Source organism: Quercus robur, chromosome 3 (assembly GCF_932294415.1).
Source record: "Quercus robur chromosome 3, dhQueRobu3.1, whole genome shotgun sequence".
NCBI classification, from domain to species: domain Eukaryota; kingdom Viridiplantae; phylum Streptophyta; class Magnoliopsida; order Fagales; family Fagaceae; genus Quercus; species Quercus robur.
Genome location: NC_065536.1, coordinates 67,338,450 through 67,355,040, shown reverse-complemented (window position 1 = coordinate 67,355,040; position 16,591 = coordinate 67,338,450). Strand labels below are relative to the sequence as shown.

Genomic DNA, 16,591 nt, shown 5'->3' with positions numbered 1-16,591 from the left:
TAATTATAACAAAAAAATAGCATACATCTCCAGCAAATTCTTCAGGTAGTAGCTAGTCCAAGTAGGGTTTGATCTGTACTAGTGAGAAAATATTTAGCAGCAAGTAAGATAAAGCTTACAACACCAACTTTTAGAGTAAATAATGGACCCAATGTTTCTTTTTTGTGCTTGCTATCATTCTTGATACTAGATACAAACTCACTATAGCGTTTCACAGAAGGGTTTTTCATAAACAATGCATAGGAATCAATTTCTGCCCTTGTTAATGCGGGCTTCAAAGAATCCTTAACAATCTGGAAATGCCGATCACACACAACAGTAGCAGTAATGTCTTCCCTCAAAGCAACAATTCCAGCTTCCCTACACAGACCCTCCAGTTCAGCTCCTGTGAAAACTTCGGTATCTCCTGCTATTCTTCTGAGATCAACATCCGGTCCTATTTTCATACTACGTGTATGTACACGAAGTATCTCGTACCGACCTTCTAGATCGGGTACTGGTACATATAGAACCTACAATTTCATTAATAAAACAAAGACAAGTCAAAAAAGACTTGCCTAGGACCCAAAAAACTAAATATTTAACAACAGGACACTAACAAGCCAATACCTTTTTTTTTTTGATAAGTAAGAAAGATGTATATTGAAAAAAACTGCTTAAGCAAAAAGAGAACAAAGCAAACCAGAAAAATTACAAGGGAAAACCAATACCCACACTAGACTTGACTATAACTTTAATTGGAACAGTATATCTTACATAAAAGAGTACTACAAAAAGTTCAGGAATCTGAAGTAATAAAGTGTTATCTCATGCAAGATGACAGGGCTGCAAACGGATTCACTAACTCGCTATTTTGAAGTTCATAATCTCAAACTTTGCACTAACTAGAAAGATACCAACTTTACAAGTATAATACTCATTATGAACATGAAGGACACAGTGAACAAACTTTCTTACCAGATCAAAGCGTCCAGGGCGCATAAGTGCAGCATCAATTGCGTGAGGACGATTTGTAGCAGCCAAAACAAGAATTCCCTTAAAATGAAAATGAGCATAAACATGAATTAGAGGAAAAGAAACTAGAAGCTCTTTCCATTTTATCCTACAGAAAATTTTAAGATAACGGGAAAATAAAATAATTATTGCAAACAAATGCTTACTTTAGCCTCTTCTAAACCATCCATTTCAGTTAGTAAAGTAGATAGAAGCCTCTCTCCAACTGTAATGTTGCTGCTTGAACTTCCACCTCTGCCATTTCAAATAATAATAATAATAATCATATAGAGGAAGAAAAAAAAAACCACAAGTTTATTAATTGTGTTTGGATCCCATCCTAACACCTTCCATTGAAAGCCAGGACATAACCTAGCTCTCAGTGCAAAAACCACCAAAACCCGGATTAAGTCATTAATTAAAAATCTTAACAGAACTTATACATCACACAATCATAGTTTTGCAACATTGAACACTAATAAGGTTTTTGGGGGTGCGTGTGTGGTTGGGGGGGTGGGGGGGTGAGGAAGACAAGCCAAATTAAGAATACATGTACTATAAGGCAAGTTGGTTAGCAAGTAAACCAGGCTAGCTGATATCATACTTTTTTTTTTTTTTGATAAGTTAGCTGATATCATACTTAATCCTGCATGGCAATAAATAGTTCATGGTTCTCTATAGAAAATATGGTTGTTGGAATTTTGTGGACCGACACAGTTCAACCACCTAATTGTTCAGGCTTGTATCACCAAGCAACCATTTTGAGTTTCCAGAACAGCAAAACACATACATACTAGAAAGGATTTAACATGTGCTGTACTTCTTGAATCATAAGAGTTGTAGGGAGACGCACAATCAAAGTGATTTCATGCTGTCATCATTTGAAAGTGAACAGATCAATCCTTAGAATAAAAGGTTTTAGAAAATTTGACAGAAATTTCCTCCTGTAAGTGATTAATATTAAAATAAAAATAAAATAAAAAATAAAAAAAACCTCACGTAAAAGGATGAAATACAGATGGTCTTATTTTAAGTATTATGAAAAACAAAATGAACTCATTTATAAAAAAATATTAGCAAAGAAAAATTATTCCATTTTCCATGTCCTTTGTAAAAATATCCAAATTATCCAATATAAATTTTTACAACTAGAATTGAAAAAAAAAATTGACAAGCATGATATCCTGTGGAAACCAACAGCAAGTGAACACTTAATCACAATCCTTCCATGTATCGCATCCCCACAATCATGAGTTCACATTATGTATTCTTAAGTTGTGCAAACATATCTTTGCATGTACCACAAAGTTTTATCTAGGCATGCTTGTGGAGGTTAGTGTTTAGACATATCTTTGCATGCACCACATAGTTTTATGCTAATGTCAAAACATGTGGAGGGTAGTCATATTTAGCATGTATTAACAACACGACACAAGCAAACTAACCCTTTAGCAGCCACAACGTCTGCCTCATCAAAGAATATTATGCTTGGTGCTGCAAGGCGAGCTCTCTGAAATGTGTCCCGCAACAAAGCTTCTCCCTCTCCAACATACATCGAATACAATTCTGCACCACTGATTCATACTTTATGAATTTCCAAGGCGTAAAAATCTAAAAGGTTGAACATAAAGATTTTCATAACCATAAGCCAAAGCCAGACATAAACCTATCATAATCTGTTAAGGGATCAAATGTCAAGAAGGGCTCTTTTGAAGATAACAAAAATAGCCATTTTGGGAGAGCCAAAGAGAACATTTTGCCATTGGAAATATCATTTTGTTAAATTGAGGGAGAAAAAAAACCCCATCCAATAGCTTGTTAGTTCTTCAGGAACTATTCAAATTAGATAAGGAAAATTCTTCATTTTTTTTCTTTGTTGGTCTCTTCTTATGGCAAGTCCCTAGATTAGCTAATTCTGCACGGATTTTACTATTAAGTGCTACGCTTGATTTGGAGGGATTAAGGGATTGTTTTAACCTATTAGTTCATTATTGGTTCAGTCTCCTAGGCCACTGTTTACTACCCGAAATCTCTCCAGAGGGTACAGCTCATTGACTAGCCCATTTGCTAATCTCAAGATTGTTTTGTGATGGTTAACATTTATTTTGTCTACCACTTTGATTGAGAAACCAGATAGTTAAATTTGAAGCTTTCAGTCTCAAATGCTTCTTTTTAATTTTCTGATGAGTAATCTCGATGTGCGTATAGCAGGTGATTCATAAAACAGGTGGATTTCAACGCTAAGCATATAATAACATCCAACAAATGCAGCATGAGCTACATATCAGTTGTTGGGACAAGCAAAAAGTTCAAACCTCAGGGTAAAAAAAGAAGCTTGGGCGGCATGAGCTGCAGCTTTAGCAAGGGTCGTTTTTTAGCATCCTGGAGGCCCATGGAGAAGAATTCCTCGTACAGGAGATATTCCCAGCCTTGAAAATGCAGCAGAATGTTTAATAGGCCACTCAACAGCTTGCCAGAGCTTTTTCTGTCCAAGAATAAAAAAAAGGTGTCCTCAGGAGTTCCACGAGGCTTTCAATGCAAAATGAGTAGTTTATATTACAAACCTTCAAATCTTTTAGTCCTCCAATATCTTCCCAAGTCACCTTTGGGATTTCCACAGTAACACCTCTTGTTATGCTGGGCCCAACTATGGTTTTTGCATGTTCCCAGTCTTCAATTGTTAAGCTGAGCACACTGGCATCTTCATTTGCATCAGAAGACCTTTTGACAGCAAATATGGTAGCCTCACGACATAAAGCTTCCAAGTCAGCCCCAACATAGCCATTGCAAGATGCAGCTATGGTCCTTAAATCAACATTGGGATCTAAAGGAACCTTCTTTGTGTAGAGCTGAAAATTAATTAACACAAATAATGTCAACCTTCAGCCAATAATAGTGTACTTAACTATCCAACCTCCTATCAAACTAGCTAAAAGATTTAAAATTAGTTTGAAGCACTACTGGCAGCATTTTGGGAGACTGATGAGTGTCATAGGATAATGGACCCAAGGATGGCTCATAAATTTAAGAGACTCATGCTAACCTTGAGAATTTGAAGGCGTTCCTCCTCAGTAGGTGTAGTAACTTCAACTTCAGCATCAAAGCGCCCGGATCTTCTTAGTGCAGGATCAATTGCACCCACTCTTCGTACACAGAAATCAGATATTAAAAATACATTTAAAGGTTTATACAAACAGTACAAAATACAAAACAAAGGAAATGGAACTGGAACTGGAAATTATATGATATTGAACTCATAGTATAATTCAATTGCCTTAAGTTCTGTAGAAGATCAGGTAGACTCGAAAGTTTAAATCACTACGAAACAACAGCTCATTGCCCACAATAAGCCTTTTGAAATAAAGCTTTGACATAGAACGAATGGTAATAACCAATTATAAAATTTTCACACAATTCAATTTAAGAAATTGCTATAATCAAGATACAATAAAAAAATCACAAAATTACAGCAGGAAAGCTACAGAAAAATGCGCTAAGGCAACCTGAAATCATATGTTTGTAGCAACTCCAAATATATTCTATAAGTCAATAACCAGTAATGAAAAATATTTTGACAAAGTAAATTTCTTAAGAAACTCTTAAAGATGTACAATAATCAAGTTTGTAGGAAAATAGAGCAGCAGAAACTCTAACTCTATAGATCTGAGAGAGACAATAACCTGTTAGTGGAGGCAACTACGACAACTTGTGGTGCAGAATTTGAGGAAGGTTTACTGGAGTCCATTAGTGTAAAGAGTTGAGAGGCTACACGAACATCTTGCTCCCTTCTGCACATGAAACATCACTTAGTGCAGCTATTACAATCAGTGTCACAGGGACACAGTTCAGTTATATGCCATGTTCCACATCATCTTATAGGCAAATAATGAAAAAAGCAAATGGCATTATATCTGCAGTGTGCCTCAAATGTCAACACACATGTGCACGCACAGAACAGTTAAAAAGATAGGTGTCGAAGAGCAGATAGAGATCAGAAAAGTTTGAGTTTTTGGCCAATAGAAATTTTATCTCATTGCTCATGATCAACATCATCCACAGTTCAATTACCAAGGATATGATACTCACAATACCACCCCCCTTGACTAGAGCCTAATGAAACTACAATAATTCCAATTCCAAAGGGCCAGAATCTCAAACAAAGCCAACCTAACAAAATCTTGATTTGCAACACTACCTAATACCATATTTTTCAATAAGCATATACCTACCTCAACCCACTTACATCATAAGCCCCAACTTACAGAGGAAAAAAAAAGAATATTCCTCTCCTCTCCTCTCCTTATAACACCTTCAAGTACTCAATTTCCTTATACTATTAATTTTTTTGCCATGCATATTAATAGAAAGTGCAGTTCAAAAGTCCATACATCAAATGGTGAGGTAACGAATACATCAATGTTCTCATCTACATACCTAAAATCACGACGAGAACAGAGTGCATCTATTTCATTGATAAATATAACTGATGGCTTGCCCAACATTGCATGGGACGATGCCTCTGAAAATGCTTCCCGCAAAACTTTCTCACTTTCTCCAGCATGTGCTCTATCTCTATGAACAGAGTGTGGACTGCAGAACATACCCATGAATAAAATCAATCATAAAATGATGAAACAAATAAAAATTCTGGAGGACATGAAACTATAAACCTTTAAGGGAACAAAGGCTTCAGCACCACACAAAGATCAGAGTCTTCAAAATCTAAAGCAAAGAACATACAAATAAGTGACGATCCCATACCTGATAATGATTAAACGTGCACCACATTCCTGAACAACTGCATGATTCGGATTTGAACATTTCACGATCAAGGGTGGAGTACCATAAATATTATTTATAGTAGTGGTTCTTATATATTGTAATACAATCAAAGATGTTCCAAACAAAAAAATCTCTATTTGACGGGACTTCTTCCCCTGTTAAAATTACACAATCTCAATCAAGTGTCTGTTGTTCAATGTCTCTTTTTTTTTTTTTGGGGGGGGGGGGGGGGGGGGGTGGTGTAAATAGTGTCTATTCTTCAATGATAAAGCAGGAAATGCTGCAAGATGCACAAAATTAAAGCACAATCAGTGTTCCTCTTTCTCTATATCTCTCTCCCATCCCTTCATTTTTTTTCCCTCAGCCTATAATCCTGTATTGAGTAATGCAGTATTGAATGACTTTATATAGCTTAAATGCTGCATTTTTTTTACTACTAGAGCTGTAGACTACAGGTGTTTGCAAAAACATATGATCAATCAGTCAAATTCTAGATTTGATGAGATATTGTAGTAAATTTAAACTCAGTTTTTAAAAAGACTCTAAGATGTAAATTTTATTTTCTTAATAAAGTTATAGCGGTAAGTAATATCAAGAATAAGATGCAAAGATGACTTGTTTAATGCAAACAGATATACTCACTAACAGTCTCCACTTAATGTTATAAAAGGTGGGCAAGACCCATTTTTTAGAGCTGTAATAACACATTAGATTCAACAATATAAATAAAAAGGTTTAACCCAAAAGAAAAATATAAATACAAAAATTAAAACCACTTTTCCTTGCCCCACACACATTTATCGTGGATGTAGAGATTACATTGGACACATTGTAAGATAAACTCTTTGCAAGGATCACCACAATTGTGACATTCAGGGCTGTCCTCAGTTTCCTCAATGAAAGTAAGTGGGTGTGGATGAAAGCCAAATGTGTAAGTATCTCCAAACCAAATATTTGTGTATTTCCCAAGAATACAATTGGGATGAGCAGGATAAGTGCAATTTTCACAATAATAGAACCAACGCTTTGGGTCACGCTCTTCTTCACAGATGTCACAGTAATATTCATTAGAACCATCTTCAACAGTATAACAAAGAGTGAAGGGATGCTCGTGTTGTTGGTACCTTGTGGTATATGGTAGTGTAGCGCATTTGATGTCTAGAGCAAATTTACAAATGGTGCAGCGAAATATTTCATTCGTTTCAGAATTACAACTAGTGCAAGTTTGTTGATATTCTGTAGTGGAGAGGATAAGTTGGTGCTCATGTCCTTTGTGGGTAAGGATGTCTGATGCCGAAGTCAAAGTACATTGAACATCGAAATTAACCTCGACTTCTTCCAAACAATAGGAGAAGCCATTGCAACCCCGTTTACAGGCAGCACACTGAAAAATCTCACCTGGTTTCGTTGGGATAAGGGTGAGTGGGACTGGAAGTGATTGAAGTCGCATTGTTTTGGGTAAATTTGCACAAGATTTATGAAGAAAGAAGCCACACTGGGAACAACTGTAAAATGGACCAAGAAGGGCTCGTGCGCACCCATTGCATTTTTGGTCATTTAGAACCTCATCAGTAAGCTTTAAGTCATGCTCATGACTGAAGTGTTTGATTTCTGTGTCTATTTGAGTTCCGTCCACCCCCACCTTGGATTTTTTGACTTGGTAAGCTGCTGAGTCAATCGATTCTTCATCCTCATCTCTAAATCCCGGCAAATTTATGTCCATAGGGATTCTCAACCTCATAGCACAATCGAGGTGGGCAAGATAATCGCATCTGGAGCAATAATAAAGCCCAAAGTGTGTGTCCAATTTTTCAACACAGATTTGACAAAACCGGGAGTTGGATTGATGGAATTCAAGAGAAGAATGGGTGAGGTGGAGGAGGTGCCTGTGACGCTGAATTTTGACTCTTTGTGGGTAAATAGAACATCTTCCATGAATCCAGAAATCACATAGATGACACAGATAGGGTGTACCTTTGTCTTCTTTGCCGCAAATGTCACAAGTGAAGGTGATCCACTTCCAAAAGGGGGTCAATGGGTGGTGGTGGAATTCAGCATCCATGATAGGCGCTAAAGAAGCGCATGTGATGTGAAGGTTGAAGTCACAACGGGAACACCGATAAGCGTATACATCTTTATATTCTTTGCAGAGTTCGCATTTGTAAAATTGTCTCTCGTCGTCGTCGTCTTCATCTTCGTCTTCGTTTTCGTCTTCATATCTCGCTCTCGAAACATATTTCCATGTCTTTGGAGAAAAGAGAATAAGAGGATGGATTGGGTGCAAGGGATGGTGCAACCCAAGGGGTAGTTCCGCACATGATTTATGATGCACGGTCCCCCAATGCCCGCATTCTTCACAACTGTAGCTAGGACCATAAACTTCTTCTCGGCACCCCCGACATATGTCATCTTGATCGATGTCATCTTGATTGAAGACCAAGGGATGCTCCGGATGGGAAAAATGTTGAAGTTGCTGCTGCTCCATCTTCTTCTAACACATGCACATTCACAGTGACAGTCACAGACATCATCTAATTTGTTTAGAGAAAAAGAAAAAGGGCATAAACAGAATACGCACAAAGGGCTGGGTGAATCCAAATACAAAATGCAAAAGAAACGGAGAAAGAGAGAGCGTGAGAGAATTGGTGGTTTTGAGTTGAATAGCAATTATGTTTTATCGGTGAATTTGAATGTAAAAGTAAAAGAGTGATTTGGAAGCGTGGTTTTGGTACGGGCAGAGATTGAGGTTGGAGTTGAATGATAATATTATTAGATCGTGAATGTTTAAAGGGCTTGTGCTTGGGCTTGGGTGTGGCCTGTAGGTATTTTTGTTGGGTGGTTATTTTTAATTTTTTTAATGTGAATAGTGAAAGGCATAAAAAGTAATAATAATCGTTGTATAGATTGGAATTCTTTTAATTGATTTTCGTTAAAAATAAAAATGATTTTCTTTTGGGGGAATGCATAAAATTATTGTATGTATAGGAATTATTTTACTTGATTTCATTAAAAATAAAAGTGATTTAAAAAAAAAAAAAAAAAACAGAATGCATCTACAAAGTTAGGAATAAATAATAAGAATGCTTGCACAACAAAAATTCAAACTATGGTTTAAATTGATTCTCCATTCTTGTTAATAGAAAATTATAATTTTTTTTTACTTTTTTTTTTCTTTTGTTTATGCCAAACGTTATCATTTATTTAAAATCATTTAACACAGATCTAAGTTTACCTTTATTCAAAACATAAGTAAAGAGTGCAACTAAGTATGCCTTCATATTGATATGATTAATTCTTTATGCAAGTTTTTCCTCACCCCAATTTAGCCAATACAACTCAAAAGTCAAAACAACAAAACTAATCCAACAACACCATTATAAGAAAGTTCAGTAGTAATTGTAGTTTGGAAATTCAAAAATGAATGAGCAAAGTCTTTTAGAGTTTCGCATAAACTCAAGCAAGCTTAGTTCAATTTTAATCCATTTTTACAATGTGAAATGCAATAAGGCAATTTTTTTTTATTAATAAAAACATTTTCTTTTTTAATATTGTGTCTATCGGTCCCTTAAATTTTTTTTTTTAATTTTAATTTTTTTTATTTAGGTTGAAATTCTCTCTTCCCTACATGTGATAAATAAGAAGAAAAAAAACAAAGATTTGGTAACGTTTCAGAATGAATGTAAACTATCTTACTATTAATATGGGATAAAATGAACATTTAATACGGATATGTTCAAGTTTGACTTTTGGGCAACTTTTACCAAAGTTTTATTTATTTTTCTTTTTTCTTTTTTTGGATAATTAACTTCTATAGAAGTTATATTCCTCAATACCATTCTTTCATAATAATAGTTTGTAATCCTATTATTGGACTAAATTTTTTTCCTCCAACAATCATGCTAATTAAATATTAAAGTGATCTATTACTCTTTCCGAAAATCAAGGTGATTAGACATTAAAAACTCACTAATCTATGAAGAAAGATTATATTTTTTTTATACTTAAATAAAACAAATAACAAACTTTATAAATTTGACAATAAATGGAAACTAATTATTTTGAAATTTTGTGTGATTATCCTATAATAAATATTAAATAAAAACGTGATTAAAGAAAAGAGTGATTTGTGAAAAATAATTGAGTGATATACCATTTATCCAAATTACATTAAATGTAACATACACCAAACCATCTAGTAGTAATATATCTCAAAAAAATATAGTATCAAGCACAATAAAATCTTACTACATTTAACATCTATGTGACAAATTTTAAGCAAAGTAACCTATTGTTTATAAATACCAATACAAAAACACACATGCATATGAACAAATTTACAAAAGCAACTACCAATACTTACAACAATAAGAATCCAATTTTGGCTTCAAAACACACTTAAGGAAGCTTCCAAATTATGCTCACTCTCAATTTTTTTTTAAGTCCAACTTCATATGAAATCCCTATGTAACATCTACTATATATAGGATCATCACGTCAATGTGTCAAAGAAGATATACCTTGTTCAACTCAAAGGATTTTCATGCCATTGTGTCAATGGATAAATACTTGCTCCAAAACAAAGAAAACAAAAGAAAGAAAGAAAGAATAAAGGAAGCAAGTAGGCAAGTAGGCAAGGCATATGCTTGCTTGCCAACTTAGACTTAAATACTTCATAGTAACATTTCCTATTTCTATTTTTCTTTTTCTATTTTTCCTTTCCTTTTGTGTTTCCAAAATGTCCATACTAACATTTAATTTTCTCATTCATTTATATGATTTATTTATGCATCTTTTTCTAGGTTATACACAAATGAAATTTTATCTTGTGTTACATTTAAATGATAACTTTTGACATTCTCCAAAAAAAAAAAAAAAAAAAAAACAATGATAACTTTTGAGCTAGAATTTACTCAAAATTTAACTTTTGAAATTACTATTACTGATTTGGATTATCATCCAGGGGACCATTTGGAATTGATACCATTTCACCTCACCCATCAACATTTTTAGTAATCCAAAAATCTTGCCACACCTATAAAAATCAAATCACCCACATGGATCAAGTTACTAGAGTAATTTAATAGTGCAGCAGCTTAGAATATCAAATCCAAAGCAGGACATTGTAATCCTTAGGTTTGGCTAGCATCGAGCCTTAGTTAACCATCTAGACAGGCTTAGGTCTCAGGAGGATAAATTGTTAAGGCACTGCAAAATTCACTCCAGTAGGAACATTTAAAAGCTTCAATTACCAAATAACCAAGTTTCCTAAAATAAAAAGTACCCAAGGATCCAATTGCAATATACCAAATAGCAGACAATGTCAAATAACTTTTTTGAGAGAAAAGATGCTGAGATAGGTCAATGGAAATTAGAAAATACAACAGAACTTAACAAAGCCATTATCCAAAGTAACTTAGTTGGCTACATTGATCCAATATTTCCATTCAGCTCTATTAGAGTCAATGTCCCCTCCTCCCCTGTTAAATCATTGATAATGGCAATAAAAAATAGAATACTGAATGAATGCATTCACTAAATTCAAGATGTAGCTTTGAGGAAAATATATAGAAAATTTGGTTAAGACAGTTTTTAATTATGTAAGCAAAGACCACTGAGCTAACTAGTAAGGAGTTCTTTATTTCTTTACTTTTTCTCTCAATGTGGAACTCAACCCTCAACCCTCACAGATGCACTAAGAACAGTTGCTGACTTTGATTTGGTTTGTTATCCCTCTTCTTGTTGTGTTCGACTACAAGAAGTCACCAAACCAACTTTGTAGCCATAATCTGTGTTTTTTGTTGAAAAGAGCTCTTTGGGTGTATTTGGGATTGGGTTTTGTGAATGTTTTGTGCCACTATTGTAGTCACCTTTTTTAGTGAAATCTTCTTCTCAATGCCACCAGTGGACGTATGTCTAAAGCTAAACCATGTAAATCTCTATGTTCCGCACGTGGTTTTTTTTTTTTAATTTTTTTTTAATTTTTTTTATTTCTACTTTGCATACATCCTCCATAATGGATCACACACACACAGATCACCAGAAGTCCATAAATATCACAATAATCATAAATTTCTAGCCTCAGCCAATCCACCACCCCAACAGCAGATCATATTAAAATTCATCTCAGCATTAAATTTAATGTTTGTTTCATAACATTACTTTGAAAGACATAGTAATCCATCTCACAATATCCAATCACCACCATGGATAAAAATAGGCTATCCATTGACCTTGAACAACTTGTAAAGCAAAAATTTATAGACTACATATCCTAATATCAAAATAAAAACCTATGTAAAATGTCCTAGAAGGCATATAAAGCAAATACCTTCCCCCTGTGGCGTTATCAATATGGCTCTCAATTTTTAAGAAGCCAAATATACGGCACCAAGCATCAGACTCTCCATATCCCTTTACATCAACAGTAATATGAACACTGTACAACGATTGTTTTTCCATACTGTTCGGCCACCGTAGGTCAGTCTTGTAGAAGAAAAGCTACAAATGCATATCATTATAATGTATAACAGAAGTATTGAGAGCCTTAAACTAGATAAAAATGCAACATATTTGAATCCATAATAGTCGGATGGTCCAAATGCTAAGAGATGAAAAAAATAACAATAATTCAAGGCATGGATAAGTAATGAAGGCTATATCCCTTCCATTATTCAGCCACAGTATGCAATTTTTTTAACTTGGAGGAGGTGGGTTTCTTTCATGCTTTCACATCTCTTCAATGGTAATGTACAATATCAATGAAATGAATCGAGAAGGAAGTTCATTGCCTAAATTTACAAAATCATGCTATGATTTTGTAAGATATTGACAAGAAAAATAAAAAAGATGAAAAATCAAATTCCATTTTACCAAATTATAAGTAGAAGGTATGAGTATCAAAGCCATACACACAGACTAACATGGAAAACAGCAGAGGCCAACAACGGTTAAGCTTTAGGACGTGCTCTAGTAAGAATTGTGCGGCTTAACCATTGTTGGCCTCTACAATTTTCCATGTTAGCTTGTGTCTCTGTCTTTGATACTCATACATTCTGCATACATACATACATACATACATATATATATATATGTATATAATAGGGTGAACCACTATCACTAGAATAAATTCTATACCTCAAATAGACAGAAACAAAAGCAATCCTTTAGTTGACAAAAGAAAAACAAGGACTAGAGTAAAAAAGAGAGGGTATTCCAAGTGTTAAGTAGGAGGAGGAATGTATTAACACCAAAAGAGCCAGGGTTATTAACAAGAGACTGAATTCAATAAGAATGTGGTGTAAAAGGTTAGTTTTACACCCTCCGAGTCCAACGACAGTGTGCCACATTAGACTTTTGCAAATAAAAGGTTAAGTACTACCACACTCGATCACTACCTCAACATTATCAAGAACTAAAACAAATACTGATTAATAAGAAAATTAAAACCCAGCCATGCAAAACCCAGAACCATTTAAAATGAAGAAGTTGCTGGAGATTCTGCCAGTGACGGAGAGAAGCCAAAGAAGACGTGGTGACTCCAGCCCCCACTACTATCAACACTATGGGTGTTCAAAACTCCAGCTAATATAGATGTTCTATTAATTTGAATTCATATTTTCCACTTTGTTGACACCTTTAATGGGTATAAAATTGATGGAATCCAAAGAAAAGGTGTTTAGCTATGGTTACAGCAATAAATATCTAGTAGTTTCCTTCACAAAATGTCTTTAGGTTCTTATGAAATATCTTCAACCTCAAGGTTGATGTAGAGGCATTTTGAGTTTTGACGCCAACGTCTTTTACAGTCACTGGTGGCGTCACTGGATGCTTCGCAGCACAACATCTCCAGCAGCAATTTCTTGGCTCAACTGCGTGTACTAGAAGAAGTTTGGGGTTTTTAATTGTCTGTGTCATAGTGTTTAAAGGGAGAATGATTCTGTGTGGTTGGACCTAATCTTTTGTTTAATAAACAGACTTCCATGATAAGTATTGCAGGTTCCATAAGATGTAAGTCGACAAGTCTTCTTCACCTCAATTGGGAAGAAGGATGTAGATAGCTCACATAGCCTAGTTCCTAAACGTTAACTCCAAGCCTGTCTAATCTTGTTTTTAGATATTCCATGAGGGGCAATCCAATGGGTGAATATTGCAATCCAGTAGGGATTGACAAGTGTTGACTTTGAAGATGCTCTACTAAACAAATGTTTCCCGCAACTCCTGTTGTTACTTGGATATTCAAAGAACACTCAGCAACCCAAGCACTTCTATTTTCTAACTGTGTTGTAGCATGCATATATACCATCTTGCAATTGTAAAAAAATGATGAAACCATGTGGGGATCAATTATTCTCATTGGCTGCATCAAATAATAAGCATCCTATCTGAATTATCTGATTACAACAAGGAAAGAACAATTCTCCTGATGGAACAAAAGCACCATTAAATATTGAATTTCTAATTCAGAAAAAAATAAAAGTTAATAAGGAACGACAGAAGAAATCTAAACTATATGTTTCATAACCATGCATATCTACAGCTTATGAGGATACTACTAATGTTTACACTAGTGCTTTCATTTTAGGAGTTCCAAATATCATTAACATGATAGTTTATCACATATCTATTGTCAGGGAAGGAAGTTCTGCAATACAGCTCACCTTAGTTATTGATACAGACACCTCATCCCATATGCCAGTGTTCCTTTCCCTGTAATTGTTCAAATGTCAAGTACTTAGAAACAGAATTATTTTTCTTTGATATATTCTATAAATATATGGTTCATTCAACTAGCAAGAGAACATATGGATAGGTTACAATAGGACGAAAACATATTGTTAAATGTAAAAGACACAATAAGAAGTGAATGTCCATGAAATTTCCTTTCCTTTACTACAGGAGCATGCATACAGAAGTTCAGGCATCCTGTGACTTTCCCTTTCAAAACCCTTTTCTTTATGAGTAAATAATTCATTAAAGAGCAGAGGTGCAACCCATGTACAAGGGGAGTATGCAAGAGATACATTGATAATTACAAAGATCAAGCATCTAAATTAGAAATGGAAAACTGTCTCAAAGCTGATATCCACTCATATTAGGATCTAAGAAATAGAAAAATGCTTGGAATTTTGAAGGATAAAACATCATTTATATTTAATGAATCCACTCTATATTTTATGTATATATGTTGTCCTACCAGGTCAAACTTAGTAAACAAGATTTTGTATCCCTTAAAAAATCCTAACTAGTAAGCCCATCTGTGCTCACATCTAATCTCCAAACTTACCTTCAGCAGTTCACCCAGTGCTTTGGTCCATTTTTGTCACAAAGACACCCAGCACATATTTCAAGAACATATTTCATATTAATAAACTTGTCAACAGATTACTCTGAAAAGTTGTAAAAAGCCAGAATGTGTAATACTCTCCCCCAGAATCAGCAATATCTATAATTGTTCTCCCCCAAAGTTGCCAAAACACAGCTAAAACAGCTAACTCCGAAGTAAATGTTTATGAGGTAACTAAAACAGCTATATCCCATGCTCAACGCAGCAAACAGCAGAATAGTACACAGGTCATTCAACTTCATGCTTGACAGTCTATGTATTGAACAACTAGTGAACCTCATTCAAAATTTCTTAATATCATCTATTTTCTAATTGTACTGCAATATGCAAAGGCTTTACATTTCACATTGCAGGTAACCAAACATAAAGAACAAGCCTAAATAAGTGTAACCAATTATTTACTTCTTTTTTATTTCTATCGGCGAGATTTACATGAAAATTTCATGAATTTCAATGAAATATCAAGACCAAACTTATGCAATTACAACCATCATTAGAATCCAACCCTGTAAAATTAATGGCATATATGATAAAAATTGTGATGAGCAGGGTTGAAAATTTTGATTTGTGAAGCCGAAATGCATTCTTCCTACCCAACCCAACACATAACTTACAAAACCCAATAAGTTTAACCAAAATTCACAAGTAATTGCAAAATATTAAACGAATAAAGATTGAAGAGAGTGAAAGATAAATTTACATTCCGGGAACGACGGCGTTTAACCAAGGGAAGGTGGTGAGTTCCACTACTCAAGTTAAACTCCGTGGACATCGCTACGAGTCAACCCGAGTCGAGCCGAGTCTTCCATGTACTCGCCATTTAAGCCAACCGAGTCATGACTCGCTCACAAGTCACAAATGAGAGAGTGAGAGTCAGTGTTGGATTCTTTTGAGCCTGTCGGTGTGTGAGAGAGAGAGACAAGGGAAAGAACAGGGGTAGTTTTGGTAATTTGCCAAAAGGAGGTGGGGCAGGACAGCCACAAACTTTTGTTAAAGTGTCCCAAATGTTTGTTTACAAATATTCCCAAACAGACCACTTTTCTTTTTCTTTTTTTCTTTTTTTTTGGGATAAAAATATCAAAGTTTTTAAAAACAGGTATGTAATAAAATTTGAATTTTTTCATTAATAGAAATTCTAACAACAAGAGTTAGAATACTTATTACCGATTATTATAAAAGATGATGTTACTCAATTTTAATGTGGGAGCATTGCAACTCTATTGGTGCATTTGTATAAACGGTTAGAAAATGGTATTTTGAATTTAAAATAAGCGATTGTCAAAAAATTATGATGAGTTGTAATTGTAAAGTAGAATTTTGAGTTTTAAAAATGTTCTTTTAACTTTTAAGTTTCCAAAATGACTAACCTAATGGACCTTTTATAAGCCTAAAACAAACTGGCTTAGGTTTAGGTTGGTTTATGGGCTTAGTAATAAGCTTGAAAAACAAACTCATATCTTACTAAGTCTTTCA

The 16,591-nt window shown here is 34.6% G+C and overlaps 1 protein-coding gene across 43 annotated transcripts in view; it reads right to left on the bottom strand.

Annotated features, from left to right (window-relative positions):
• The window catches only part of LOC126719029 (cell division control protein 48 homolog B), a 140,124-nt gene continuing 123,533 nt past the window's right edge, over positions 1 to 16,591 (bottom strand). For 12 of the 43 annotated variants that reach the window (XM_050421520.1, XM_050421515.1, XM_050421516.1 and 9 more), the window contains 4 exons: positions 2,439 to 2,567; positions 1,161 to 1,248; positions 958 to 1,035; positions 1 to 512 (listed from right to left, as the gene is read on the bottom strand). In XM_050421520.1, the coding sequence (XP_050277477.1) occupies positions 42 to 512; positions 958 to 1,035; positions 1,161 to 1,248; positions 2,439 to 2,567 (766 nt within the window). In that variant the 3' untranslated portion in view covers positions 1 to 41. Of the gene's footprint in view, positions 513 to 957; positions 1,036 to 1,160; positions 1,249 to 2,438; positions 2,605 to 3,308; positions 3,479 to 3,557; positions 3,715 to 6,003; positions 8,267 to 12,103; positions 12,274 to 14,432; positions 14,482 to 15,058; positions 15,162 to 15,818; positions 16,094 to 16,591 lie in introns of those variants that run through there. The other 31 variants (XM_050421550.1, XM_050421552.1, XM_050421549.1 and 28 more) reach the window with 20 other exon arrangements.